Raw genomic sequence first — 13,617 nt, 5'->3', positions numbered from 1 at the left:
AAAAAGTGTCACGTACCACAATGTTCATTGCAGCACTATTTACAAGAGCCAGGACATGGAAACAACCTAAATGTCCCATCAACAGATGAATGGATAAAGAAGATGTGGTACATATATATAGTGGAACATTAGCCATAAAAAGAAATGAAATTGGGTCATTTGTAGAGATGTGGATGGACCTAGAGACTGTCATACAGAGTGAAGTGAGTCAGAAAGAGAAAAACAAATATCGTATATTAACGCATATATGTGGAATCTAGAAAAATGGCACAGATGAACCTATTTGCAGGGCAGGAATAGAAACACAGACGTAGAGAACGGACATGTGGACACGGAGGGGAAGGGGAGGGTGGGATGAACTGGGAGATCACGTTTGACATAAATACACTACCATGTGTAAAGTAGATAGCTCGTGGGAACCTGCTGTATAGCACAGGGAACTCAGCTCTGTGCTCTGTGATGACCTAGATGGGTGGGATGGGGGAGGGAGGGAGGTCCAAGGGGGAGGGGAGATATGTATACGTAAAGCTGATCCACTTCACTGTACAGCAGAAACTGACACAACGTTGTAAAGCAATTATACTCCAATAAAAAAAAAAACTTAGTATCTATCTTTTTGGTTAAAGTTATGCTAGTAGGTATGAAGTAGTTTCTCATTGTGGTTTTGATTTGTCTTTCCCTGATGGTTAATGATGCTAAGTATCTTTTCATGTGCTTATTGGTCATTTGTATATCTTTTATGGAGAAATGTCTATTCAGACCCTTTGCACAGGTTTTAACTGGGTTATTTGTCTTTGTATTATTGGGTTTTAAGAGTTTTTTATGTATTTTAGATACAAATCCCTTGTATGTTCTCCGATTCTGTGAGTTATTTTGCATTCTTAATCATGTCCTTTGAAGTACAAAAGTTTTCAATTTTGATGAAGTCTAACTTTTTTTGCTTGTGCTTTTGATGTCACATTTAAGAAACCATTGCCTACTCCTGTATTTTTCTATGAGTTTTATAGTTTTACCTGTTAAACTTCAGTCTTTGATACATCTTGAGTTTATTTTTATATATGTTGTGAGGTAGAGGTCCACTTTCATTCTTTTGCATGTAAATATCCAGTTGTCTTTGCTCCATTGGTTGAAAAGACTGTTCTTCCCCCCCAGCCAGTTGTTTTAACACCCTTGTCGAAAATCAATTGACTGTAATTGTGAGAGTTTATTTCTGGACACTCAGTTCTATTCCATTGATCTATATTATGTCTATCCCTATGCCAGTTTTGAAACTGGGAAGTATGAGTCCTCCAGTTTTTTGTTTTTTGTTTTTTGTTTTTGCGGTACGTGGGCCTCTCACTGTTGTGGCCTCTCCCGTTGCGGAGCACAGGCTCCGGACGCGCAGGCTCAGCGGCCATGGCTCACAGGCCCAGGCGCTCCGCGGCACGTGGGATCTTCCCGGACCGGGGCACGAACCCACGTCCCCTGCATCGGCAGGCGGACTCTCAACCACTGCGCCACCAGGGAAGCCCGGTCCTCCAGTTTTGTTGTATTTTTCCAGATTGTTTTGGCTGTTCTGGACACACAACAGATTCTTCCGACACACTTGTTGCTTGGTCACTTGCTTTCTTGCTTCCTCGATGGACCTGCAGGCCTGTGAGAGCTTGGCTGGCCTGCATGGTTAGGTGAAAAATTCCTCCCCCTACTCTTGAGCCTCCCCTTTAGAAGGCATTTGGCCAGTGGAGATCTGGGCTGTTCTGGCTGAGCTATCTTCATCCAGGGCAAGGTAGAAAAAGAGGGAACTTGGTGAGGTGCATCTGGCCCCTGAAGCAGGTCTAAATCCAACTAATCCTGCCGTCACCCCCAACCCAGTGTCCCTTCCCCACCTCTCCTCACCTTGCAGGGTCAGTGTTTGGATGGTTATAATTCTAGTAGATTTCACTTCCAGCCAACACACCGGCTCTCCTCTTGTGCTTCCATCACTCCTGTCACTCTCCTGCCACTTCCTAAGCATGATGCACAGCAAAATGGTGCAGGATGGAGGATGTGTGTCGTGTCAGGTGGGGCAGGTGCATCAGTCTGGCCTTCCTGGTGGCATCTCTGGTCACCTCCAAGTGTTCTTCATGGACCCAGCAGGAACGTTGCCTGAGCTGCAGGCACTGGTCTTGCTGGTGGATGAAACTGTTTTCTTCCCTATGGGGCTTTCAGTCCTTGCCTTAAGGAGACAAAAAGAAGGGTTGGGGGGAAAACGGGTGAATCAGAGGGCAGGTTTTTCTGGAAGATTTCAAGATAAGCTGATCTGCTGCTGGTGCCACAATACTGAGGACTTACAGCTTTGACCCTTTTTTTCAAAATATGGCCCCCAGCTGGGAGCTCTTTTTCATGAATAAAAGTGTTAAAACTGAGTCTGACTTATTCATCTCTATGGGTTACTGGGAGTGTTTCTCCATGGCTTCCCTGCGGGGGGGGGGTTGGCCTATGACTGAGGGAGACTTAGCTCAGTGCCACCACTGCTAACTGTGCAAACTTGGACCTGTTACCCAACCTCTGTGAGCACAACTTCCTTGTTTGTTAAATAAGGATACCTCCCTTCTGGCGGTGGGAGCAATAAGAGTTCAGATAGAAGGAAAGTGTTCGTTATTATCAACTTACTGCTTGCTTTCTTTGTGGCAGTCCCTGTGTTAGTATTCAAACCAAATCAAGTGGGGTAAAGGAAGAGATTTCATGATCTCTAGAGCCATAAACTGGAATGTTTTGAGCATCTGCTATGTGTTTAATTGTATGCTGATCTTCATATGTATTTTCAGTTCTCTGAGGTTTGAAAGATGCCGATTAATGGTATCTCTTCCCCATACAGACTCTAAACCAGTTGAGAACTACACAGGGGAGTCAGTAGAGATAAAAATAGAGATTGTCTTATAGGTGAAGGCTGGACCAACACATGGCTCACACCGACAGCTAAAATGTACCTTCACGCCTCCCCCCAGCTTTTTCTTTCCCAGTTTGAAGTCTGATTCCAGGCTGCAGAGCCTAAGGGGCAGGTGTCCTGAGGGATTGATTTGGGGCTCTGAGGATAGTAACACTGATCCTTTGGCTGCTTCCGTGAGTCATGGGCTCTATGTAGTGCTGGCCCTGCTGGAGGTTCACCAACTCTGTTTATCTCACCAGGAAGACCTACATCTCTGGAATGTTGGTGCTAATCCTCCAAATCTGCGCTCTGCATGCACCATGAAACTTGTTGTCAATTCCGGTTTCTTTATAGCCACCTAAAGCTCTCTGACTGTACGCAAGTGAGTTAACGTATCTGTGCCTGGATTCCTCCTCTGTGAAGTAGGGATGGTAATACCCAACCCAAAGGATGCTGAAGGACTGGAGAGAAAGGACTTGCTTAGGGACTGGCACCTAATAGGTCCGCTAAGCCTGGTTCAACGCCCTGGGGAACTCAGCTTTCCATTCCAGACTGAGGCTTCTCCCTGTGTGCTGAGCAAGTCTCTTTGGGGGCCAAATGGTCACGGACAGGTTTGTGGGCTGGAGTGGAGATGTGGATTTGAGAAAGATGAGGTCTCAGTAGAAGTGTGTCATTGAAAGACAAGCATTGGTGTGTGGATGCATCCATAGAGATTTATTGTCTGTGTGGTGGGATTTCAGTCCTACGTTTCAGGCCTCCTCCAGGTTGGGGGTGGGAGACACGGGGTTGTTAGCAGAAATGTCAACGCCCTGAGCCTCCCTTCAAACCCATATTTAGGACTGTCTAAGGGAAAATGGTGAAGTAAGCAATGGTTTCCCCAAGGCACCCACTTCCTCTTTCTGCACCCCATTCGACTCTTTTAGCACCCTTCCTCCAGCCAGCTAAGAAAATGAGTCTCTGAAAAATGATTTCACGCTAACACAGAGGGCAGCAGAATATGAGCTAATTCCAGCCCCCCACCTGTCATTGTATGGCCTGTGAACTACAAACGGTTTTTACATTTTTAAATGGTTGGAAAAGATCAAAAGAAGAATATTATTCTGTGAAATAAAAATTACATGAAAGTCAAATTTTATTGTAACATAAAGTTTTATTGGAACCTAGCCACAACCATTTGTTTACATACTGTCTATGGCTGCTTTCAGTCAGAGACCGTAAGACTCCCAGTCTAAAATATTTACCTTCTGGCCCTTTAAGAAAAAGTTTGCTGATGCCCTGCTCTAAGATGTTAGAGAGTTAATGTGTTATGTGCTCAGTGGGATTTGGTTCAGAGGAAGGGACAAAGCAAAGGAGTTCAGGCATTGTCGGCAGGCCTGCAGAGGAGACACTGGGTGGGAAGCTTTCGTGATATCCTTCCAGTTAGAAGGGCTGAGGGGAGATAGATGTCTAGTCTTCTAGGTGGGGCTGCTTCTGTCCACACTGGGATAGGGGGCATAGAAATGGTGGGATTCAGGCCTATGACTCATTCTAGCTGCACAGACAGCAGGATTCAGGAGTGGATTAATAACTCTTAGTGAGCGTATCCCAGTATCCCACCAGCTTCCCTGCCAGGCTAGTGGCAGTTTTTTTTTTTTTTTTTTTGGCTGCGTTGGGTCTTAGTTGCTGTGTGCGGGCTTTCTCTAGTTGCAGCGAGCGGTGGCTACTCTTTGTTGCGGTGTGCGGGCTTCTCATTGCGGTGGCTTCTCTTGTTGCGGAGCACGGGCTCTAGGTGGGCGGGCTTCAGTAGCGGCAGCATGCGGGCTTGGTAGTTGTGGCACGCAGGCCCTAGGGTGCACAGCCTTCAGTAGTTGTGGCGCATGGGCTCAGTAGTTGTGGCTCACAGGCTCTAGAGCACAGGCTCAGTAGTTGTGGTACACGGGCTTAGTTGCTCCATGGCATGTGGGACCTTCCCGGACCAGATATCAAGCCCGTGTCCCCTGCATTGGTAAGGCAGATTCTTTTTTTTTTTAATTAACTAATTTATTTATTTATTTATTTATTTATGGCTGTGGTGGCTTCTCTTTGTTGCTCAGCACGAGCTCTAGGCACGTGGGCTTCAGCAGTTGTAGCACGCGGGCTCAGTAATTGTGGCTCGCGGGCTCTAGAGCACCAGCTCAGTAGTCGTTGCACACGGACTTAGTTGCTCCGTGGCATGCGGGATCTTCCTGGATCAGGGCTCGAACCCGTGCCCGCTGCATTGGCAGGCGGATTCTTAACCACTGTGCCACCAGGGAAGTCCCTGGCAGTGATTTTACCTGAAGCCTTTAACGTTCCTGGAGTCCTGCACAGCCTCCCCAGTTGGCCCTGAGCAGCACATTCATGGCTCACCTCTCTCATTTCCACAGAATTTGCCTTCTGCCGGGTGGACGCCTCCATCGCACTGGATCTGGCCCTGGCTGTGCTGTGTGACCTGCTCCAGCAGTGGGACCAGCTGGCCCCTGGACTCCCAGTCCTGCTAGGATGGCTGTTGGGGGAGGGTGATGACCTCATGGCCTGTGTGGAGAGCGTGCATCAGGTAATCCTGGGGTGTCAGGGCAGTGGAGGTAGGTGGGAGTGATCCTACACCCACCGGATGCAGCACTTACGGGCTTACATGGGCTTGATGTGCCTGCTGAAAGTGTGCTTCTGGATGCTCAGATTACAGAGCAGTAAGCAATTAGGGAGTCTCCAAATGGCCCCAGCAGCCTGCGGGTGCTGCTAGGGCAGCTCTCGTGCTGGCTTGTGGAGTTCCAACAGTAAGCCTTCCAATCAGTTTGGGGAGGGGACTTTGAAAGAGGCCCCTTGGAAGTTGAGAGTTTAATTATGGAGAATGCTTATTTGTCAACATTGGAGTGACCAGGGGCTCCCCATGGTTAGGTCTGAAGGTGAAACACTTCCAGAGAATCAGGGTCCTTCCAGGCTCTCTGCTGCTTGAAGAAAACTATGAGCCCCTCCAGGTGGGGGTCAGTCAACAGATAGGGAAACTGAGGACCCAGATAAGCAGTAAAAGCATCTTGACAACTGAAATTCCTCTCTGCCAGTGTCTGACTCAGCTGGCCTTCTTGGCATCCCCAGCAGGCCACGAGTTCAAAAAGCAGCCTGTTTATGGGAAATTAGGAGACAAGATAAAGTGTCTGTGATAAAATGACCTTGAAAAATCCCCAGCATTATAGAAATTTGGTTTCATACTGAGAGACTAGCGTCTCATGTTTGTCAATTCTTCGCTCTCTGCTGCTCAGATCTCCCTTCGTCCCTCCTCTCTGATTTCTAGATGCACCTTCAGGTCTAGGGCCCCCTCCGGTGTTGAGGTCCCCTTTTCAGCACCAAGCCCCCAAAATATCTTGGCTGAGAACCACAAACACATCTTTATCAAAGGTCATGTTAAGTCTGGGGGAAAAAAATTTCTCTCCAGTGGAGAAATACGAGTGAAGATAGAAGGTGACCTTCAAGGCTGCAAGTGCTGTGTGTACAGGGGTGTTGACAGGCGAGAGTGAGCCCTCTGTCAGGTGGGGAGGGGACACACTGCTTCTGCATCTGCCAGGACTCTGCTCTGGACTGGGGCCAGTCAGCATCCCCTGTAAGGTTGACTTTCGGCTTTTTCATCGGACTTAGGTGGAAGAAGACTACCTGTTTGAAAAAACAGAAGTCAACTTTTGGGCTGAGACCCTGATCTTCATGAAATACCTCTACAAGCACCTCTTCCGCCTCCTCTCCAAGTCCAGCTGGCGTCCCCTCAGCCCCGAGAGGCTCTGTCATCTTCAGAGGACAGCGTCAGAGCAATGCCACCTCCTTTCCCAGCTCTTCAGAGAGCTGCCACCAACTGCTGAGTTTTTGAAGACGGTGGAGTTCACGAGACTGCGCATTCGGGAGGAAAGGGCTTTGGCTTGCCTGAGGCTACTGGCGTTTCTGGAAGGAAAGGAAGGGGAAGACACCCTAGTTCTCAGGGCTTTGGACTCTCCTGCAGCAGTGAATCAGTTAACTCTTCCAAGAACAGAAACGGCTTGTTGAAGAAAGAAGACTTGTGGGGTTGGGGGTAGGGTGGATTGTTCCCCCAGTCAGTCCGCAGGAAAATGTTGAACAGAAACTTAAGCGTCTTCTCCCCTTCACAACTCCCCCACTTCTGTGAGTCTAGTCTTCTGTCCTACAGAGGACTTTTTCTTCAGTTCAGTCATTCAAGGCAGCCTCGTTTATTGCAGCTACTGTAGGACGTGAGGCTACCACGTTGAATATTGACTCTGTTCCCAGGTGCAGGCCACCTGCAGGCCTGAATTAGCCTTTTTCATCCCCCAGGACCTCCAGTGTCCAACCAGAGCCGGCCTACATTTTTCTCCGAATTGACTACACAGAGTTGGATTTTAACACATTATTCCCCCCCCTCCTTTTCTGGCTAGTTGTAGGAGCTGGATTAGTTGGCAAACAGCCCACTTGGTCAGAATTCCAAATTTTATTCGATTTTAGCAAAGGCAGAAATATGTTCCAAATGTTGGATCCTGGGAGAATTAAGGATCGACTTCATACAAATAATTTTGTTTTTAATGTCTGCATGTTTAAGCTTTCAGTGACCTACACATGCCATCCTGATTATTAAAAGAGCTATTAAGAGCTCCTACCCCCTTCTCCCCACCATAAAAAGTATCTGTGCTATTGTTAGGAAAACAGATTCACCACCCAGTGAAATCATAGACTCTTGGCTGTTAGAAGGAACCCGGGGAAAGGAGAGTCAGAATAAATGACTTATTTGATGCCTACACTGTTTACTGTCATTTTCTTGGTGGCAGTAACAAGAAGATTCTTATTTAATATGCCAGAAAACTTTTATCCATTTCAGTGATTTAACCTGGAAACCTTAAGGGTTTTCTGCTTTTCTAAGTCCAGCCCTCCCCTCTTCCTCAGACACCCAGCAGGTGTCGCTCTTGCATACGTTTTGCTGCTAGTTTTGCTTTTCACTGGCTTACCAGTTTTAATTTATAATTTCAGAGTAAGTGTTACCCAGACAGTTATCTTGAAATTCATAGCTTGGATGGGTCATAGCCTCATCCACATTCATTTTTCATCCCAGTTATCTGAAAAAACCATTTCAGTAATCCTATGTACACTTGGCCCAGCTTTTTAGGGTGTGTAAATACTTCTCAGGTGAGCAATCAGAATTATTTTATTGATGTTTGAGGGTCTGGAGGGGCAGTTTAGAGGGGAGAGGGTTTGATATGATCATTTCCTACTACAGAAAGACTTATATTTCAAATGTAATTTGTTTCTCTTTGAAAGAAAACCACCTAACACTAAAATATAGAGCCTACTAGAAGAATAGAGAAAGGTCTGTGTAGGAAGAAGCGAGGAAAGAAGTTAACTTAGTGTCCAAAGTTTTGCCCTAAAGAGACAGGAAATTCCCTGGTGGTTTTGCACTACTCAGCTCAAAATGTGTTTTCTGTGATCCTGAATTAATAACCTGGTTAGGCATCTGTGTAGCCCACACTTGATGGAAAGTTGCCAACTGAACATTTCTTTTTGTTCTGAGAGGACGTGGCTGGTGAGAAGTCTGGGAATTGTTGGCACAATGTGGTGATAACCATGGTAGAATAATTATGAAACCGGCTCCAGCAAAGCCCGGCTCACTGGAAAAGGCCAGTACTCCTTTTTTCTCCATTTAAAATGAAATAAAAGCAGTTACATAATAATATTTTCTACCAGCAGGTACTCTGTACCAAAGCATGTACCATAGCATGTTTACATGTTAGCTCCAAAGTCCTTCTACCAAGCCTGCAAAGTGGGTGTTCTCATAGCTGTTGAGAATTACCCCAGATTTTGATCTTGGCTGGTTGTAGCCAGCCTGAGAGCACAGGAGATACAGATGTTTCCACAGGTTTTCGTATCTGAAATCTTGTCACTGACCTCCAATAGCAGTGGTGAGGGAAACTGCTGTTTCACGCTTTCCTGATGCATTCCCACGGGAAACTCAGAATACCCCACTGTCAGGGCCAGCCTCAGAGTCTTGTGCTGTGGTTCATTTCAACAAAGAACAAGACAGCATCAGGGTTCCTGGGTATTCTAGACTGTAAGTGTCAGCCATGGTTGCCCAGCTATGTCTAGGGGCCAGTGTAGGCCGGGTGGCAAGAGTGAAGCGGTCACTTCTGAGGTCACTGCCCTTGGCTCCAAGCTCGAGGGTCCAAGATTTGGTGACCCCCTCAGCTCTGCATTCACAATTCTGTAGACCGCCACCCATCTGGCCATACTCCAGAGGCCTTGCTTTCTCCATTTTTATGCTTTGTCAATTTGTTTTAATAAATAAGATGGAGTATACTTATCTTTTAAAAACCTTAACAGGTAACTCATTTGCACCTTGACAAAGGTGAGAGATGAGTAAAGCAGGAATTATCTTAGTTTTACAAAGAAACCCAGGTGCCAAAGTGATTTTGTGATTTGCCTGAAATCACATGGCTTATAAGGGACAGAGCCTGAACTCCAGCCCTATGTTTCTGATCCTGAAGTCCTTGCAGCCCTATGCTGATTCTAGCTCCCTGGGTGGGTCAGGAGTCCAGCAATGGGCTCTGCGTGCAAGCTGAACTCTAAAGAGCAGGTTTCCTGAGTGACAGGCCTGGCTCATTCCCTCCCAGGGTAACTGAGAGGGAATGAGCGCCGCCGAATGGAAGTAAGCACAAGGAAACAGCCAGAAACAAGATCAACTGGGCAAGGGGCCGTGGGTCTCGGGAGCTTCTTTCCCTGGCGGGTACTGGACCTTCCAACTTAGGCCCAATTACAGCCTAGGCTGCCAGGTGTGCGAAATCATGGGCCCCGCTCCAGCTTTTTTGGCAGCATATCCGTAGACGCGGAGTGAGAAGTGTCCTGGACCGGACTCCAGATCTGCCCCAGTGGGGCTGACAGTGGCCTTAGCTGCACTGGGCGCTAGGGGGGGGTGTCTGCCCCGTACCCGGAGGGCGCCGTTGGCAAAGAGCATTTCCCAACGCGGGCTTTTGGGGTGTGGGGCCGGCAAGAGAAGGAAACCGGGGCGAGCCCACCAGGCGCATCCTCGGTGCCTAGCCCAGCGTGGCTGCGGGTCGGCCTCAGCCGAAGCCCGCAGCCCACAACGAGTTAAGGCGGGGCGCGGCGCCCTCAACGGCCCGGGAGTTAAGGGGCTAGGAGGGCGCGCCAGGCCAAGGCTGGGGCGGGAGGCTCGGCTGGCAGCTGTACCACAACCCCCAGGAGGGCTGGGGAAAGCCGGACAGACCAGCAGACGGAAGAGGCGTTGGGAAGTGCCTCCATGCCTGCGCGGCTCTCCTGGCCTTTCCTCCCGTCCTCCCAGCCGGCTCCCCCGCCCGGGACGCCCCGCGCCACTCCGCGCCTTTGGCCCTGGCTCAAGGTCTTGTGATGTGATTAGCAAAGCCAGCGCCTTGTCCTCAGACACTCAGCCCTGCCCGGCAGGGCTCGGCGCTCAAGCCCTGTTTACTGCAGGCTGGGCGGGAAGAGGGGCGGAGGAACCGGCCCAGGCTCCTCCGGGCGAGACTGCCCTGGCAGCCGCCCGCGTGGCCGCTCCAGCCCCCACCCCCACCACGTCTCCACGTGCAGTCGGGATGGAGCCACTACCGGTCGGACTCGGGCCCAGAGTCCCCGCCCCCCGGCCGGAGCACCCTTAGCATAAACAGCCGGGCCGCGCGGACGGTTGCAATATTCTTGCATTTTGCAATTCCCGCGCCCAGTATAAAACCGAGGGTGGGAGATAAAAGCTCCGCAATTTCGCCTAGCAGGACCGGGCGGGGAAAGACACGTCCAAGGCTGTAGAAACCCGGCCACGTTAAACGTGCAGGGGATTTCCAACAGTACAGCCCCAGAGGAGGGGAGCCGTACCTTCCCGCCGCCACCCAGCAGCACCCATCTGGGCCGAGCTCTCCACGCCGCCCCGGGCGCCCCAGCGGCCAGCCCCGCCCCGAGGCCTCTCCGCCCCCTCCCCCAGAGGAAAAAAATTGGCGGCGGCCAATGGGAGGCCAGGAAGGCGCCTGACGTCCGCAAGCCGGCGGGCGGCGTTGCCTGGAGACCCCGGCGGGGTCAGCCTTCTGTCCCCTCCCCGCGGCAGGCCCGCCCAGCCGCTGCCGCGCTTCGGGGCTCTATATAGGGCGCGCGCTCTCGGGCGGCTGAGTTCCAGCAGTCCGCGAGCTGCCGTCGGCTCCGCGCGGGGGGGGCGGGCCGGGCACCCCGGGGCGCGGAGGAGCGCTCTAGCTTCACTCTCCTCTCCCCCCACTCTGCACTCCCGGGCACCCTCAAACCAGTTCAAGCTGCTGCCCCCGCTCCCTCTTTTCTCGCCCCCCAGCAAACTTTCGGTCCCTCCCCCGCCCCTCGCCCGTTATTCGTCGTGGCTCAAGCCCGGCCGCGCCGCCCCGAGGGCTCCTCCGGACCTCCCAGCTTGCAGCTCCGACCATTACAGGATCCAGAAACATGTCGACCACGCTTCTGTCCGCCTTCTACGATATCGACTTCTTGTGCAAGGTACGCGGAGGAGCAGGGAGGGAGGAGGACGGGCAAGCAGGAAGCCCTTCGAGTTTTCAGGCTTGGCCTTCTGTCCTCGGCTTTGGGGGTCCTCTTCCCGCCTTGACTTTTTGGGCTCTGAAAAAATGTCGGAGTTTGCAGTGTGTGCTCGAACCTTGTGGACAGGGAGAAGGAGTGGGGAGGAAGGCCAGGAGGGAGTCGCTGTAGCTGTTTAGTTTCTCCGCAGCCGACCACAGCCACGCTTGCCCGGGGCTTCCCGGACGGGGTTTGCGCCGCCCAGGCCGGCGGCCCACGGCTGAGGATCACATGTCGCAACCCAGCGCGGCCTGGGGTGGAGAGTCCGGCTCCTCCCAACGCGAACTTGATTCTTGTGCGCGTGTAAGGGTGGAGGTTGGGGGCCGAGTCGAGATCCGAAAAAAAAGAAAAAGAATTGGAGGGCTGGAAGTGGTTCTTTTGCAACTCACCCCAACGCATCCCTCCCCTCTTCCTTTTCCCACTTTTCATCCCTTCCCCGCTACCCTCCTTTTTGGCAGACGGAGAAGTCCCTTGCCAACCTCAATCTCAACAACATGCTAGACAAGAAGGCGGTGGGGACACCCGTGGCCGCCGCCCCCAGCTCGGGCTTCACGCCGGGCTTCCTCCGACGGCACTCAGCCAGCAACCTGCACGCGCTCGCCCACCCCGCGCCTAGCCCCGGCAGCTGCTCGCCCAAGTTCCCGGGCGCAGCTAACGGCAGCAGCTGCGGCAGCGCGGCGGCGGGCGGGCCGGCCTCCTACGGCACCCTCAAGGAGCCGTCGGGGGGCGGCGGCACGGCCCTGCTGAACAAGGAGAACAAATTCCGGGACCGCTCGTTCAGCGAGAACGGCGAGCGCAGCCAGCACCTCCTGCACCTGCAGCAGCAGCAGAAGGGGGGCGGCGGCTCCCAGATCAACTCAACGCGCTACAAAACTGAGCTGTGCCGGCCCTTCGAGGAGAGCGGCACGTGCAAGTACGGCGAGAAGTGCCAGTTCGCGCATGGCTTCCACGAGCTGCGCAGCCTGACGCGGCACCCCAAGTACAAGACTGAGCTGTGCCGCACCTTCCACACCATCGGCTTTTGTCCCTATGGGCCGCGCTGCCACTTCATCCACAACGCCGATGAGCGGCGGCCCGCGCCGTCGGGGGGCGCCTCCGGGGACCTGCGCACCTTCAGCGCCCGCGACGCGCTGCACCTGGGCTTCCCGCGAGAGCCGCGGCCCAAGCTGCACCACAGCCTCAGCTTCTCGGGCTTCCCCTCGGGCCACCACCAGCCCCCGGGGGGCCTGGAGTCGCCCCTGCTGCTCGACAGCCCCACGTCGCGCACGCCGCCGCCACCCTCCTGCTCCTCGGCTTCGTCTTGCTCCTCGTCCGCTTCGTCCTGCTCCTCGGCCTCGGCTGCCTCCACGCCCTCGGGCGCCCCGACGTGCTGTGCCTCTGCGGCGGCAGCGGCCGCGGCCGCGCTGCTGTACGGTACCGGGGGCGCCGAGGACCTGCTCGCGCCGGGCGCGCCGTGCGCCACCTGCTCGTCGGCCTCGTGCGCCAACAACGCCTTCGCCTTCGGCCCGGAGCTGAGCAGCCTCATCACACCTCTCGCCATCCAGACCCACAACTTCGCCGCCGTGGCCGCCGCCGCCTACTATCGCAGCCAGCAGCAGCAGCAGCAGGGCCTAGTGCCCCCCGCGCAGCCCCCGGCGCCGCCCAGCGCGCCCCTCCCTGCCAGCGCCGCCGCGCCGCCCTCGCCGCCCTTCAGCTTCCAGCTTCCACGCCGCCTGTCCGAGTCGCCCGTGTTCGACGCGCCCCCTAGTCCCCCGGACTCACTGTCTGACCGTGACAGCTACTTGAGCGGCTCCCTGAGCTCGGGCAGCCTCAGCGGCTCTGAGTCCCCCAGCCTCGACCCCGGCCGCCGCCTGCCCATCTTCAGCCGCCTCTCCATCTCCGACGACTGAGGCAAGAGGGCGCTAGTGAGGAGGAGGAAGGGAAGGCCGTTCTGGGGGTGTTGGAGGGTGCCCCTGCAGTCTTGCCCCTGCCAGGGGCAGGGAGGCTCGGGAGTGTGGGGGGCTGACCTCGGCCACAAGCAGACTGCAGGCCGCACCGAGCACTTGGACTCGAACTTGTGTGCCGGGAGGGGCCCCCACCCCTCCCCTTTCGGTTTCCTCTTATTTTGTTTTGTTTTTTATTATTATTTTTATTATTGTTACGAAGTTTCATTCTTGTTGAGC

The 13,617-nt window shown here is 52.9% G+C and overlaps 2 protein-coding genes across 2 annotated transcripts; both read left to right on the top strand.

The window, feature by feature from the left end:
• Positions 1-1,619: 1,619 nt before the first annotated feature.
• Positions 1,620-7,528, top strand: LOC114484985 (thyroid adenoma-associated protein-like). Its single transcript, XM_055082747.1, has 3 exons — positions 1,620-1,659; positions 5,239-5,441; positions 6,518-7,528. Exons 1-3 carry the CDS (start codon positions 1,620-1,622, stop codon positions 6,911-6,913), a joined length of 639 nt encoding a protein of 212 aa, XP_054938722.1. The 3' UTR covers positions 6,914-7,528.
• Positions 7,529-10,972: 3,444 nt separating this feature from the next.
• ZFP36L2 (ZFP36 ring finger protein like 2) lies at positions 10,973-13,617 on the top strand. The gene is made up of 2 exons (XM_024118683.3): positions 10,973-11,380; positions 11,914-13,617. The coding sequence occupies exons 1-2, from the start codon at positions 11,330-11,332 to the stop codon at positions 13,342-13,344; spliced, it is 1,482 nt and encodes a 493-aa protein (XP_023974451.1). The 5' UTR covers positions 10,973-11,329; the 3' UTR covers positions 13,345-13,617.

This window comes from Physeter macrocephalus, unplaced genomic scaffold, assembly GCF_002837175.3.
Source record: "Physeter macrocephalus isolate SW-GA unplaced genomic scaffold, ASM283717v5 random_256, whole genome shotgun sequence".
In the NCBI taxonomy this organism is placed as follows: Eukaryota; Metazoa; Chordata; class Mammalia; order Artiodactyla; family Physeteridae; genus Physeter; species Physeter macrocephalus.
The sequence above is the reverse complement of the archived record's forward strand: the minus strand, read 5'-3'. Positions and strand labels throughout refer to the sequence as shown.

Excerpts from the sequence above, each read along its gene's own strand:
- ZFP36L2 (XM_024118683.3), top strand. The coding sequence starts at position 11,330 with ATGTCGACCACGCTTCTGTCCGCCTTCTACGATATCGACTTCTTGTGC. Across the intron at positions 11,381-11,913 it reads ATATCGACTTCTTGTGCAAG|ACGGAGAAGTCCCTTGCCAA; the intron begins GTACGCGGAGGA and ends CCTTTTTGGCAG.
- LOC114484985 (XM_055082747.1), top strand. The coding sequence starts at position 1,620 with ATGGACCTGCAGGCCTGTGAGAGCTTGGCTGGCCTGCATG. Across the intron at positions 1,660-5,238 it reads GAGCTTGGCTGGCCTGCATG|CACATTCATGGCTCACCTCT; the intron begins GTTAGGTGAAAA and ends GGCCCTGAGCAG. Across the intron at positions 5,442-6,517 it reads GTGTGGAGAGCGTGCATCAG|GTGGAAGAAGACTACCTGTT; the intron begins GTAATCCTGGGG and ends CATCGGACTTAG.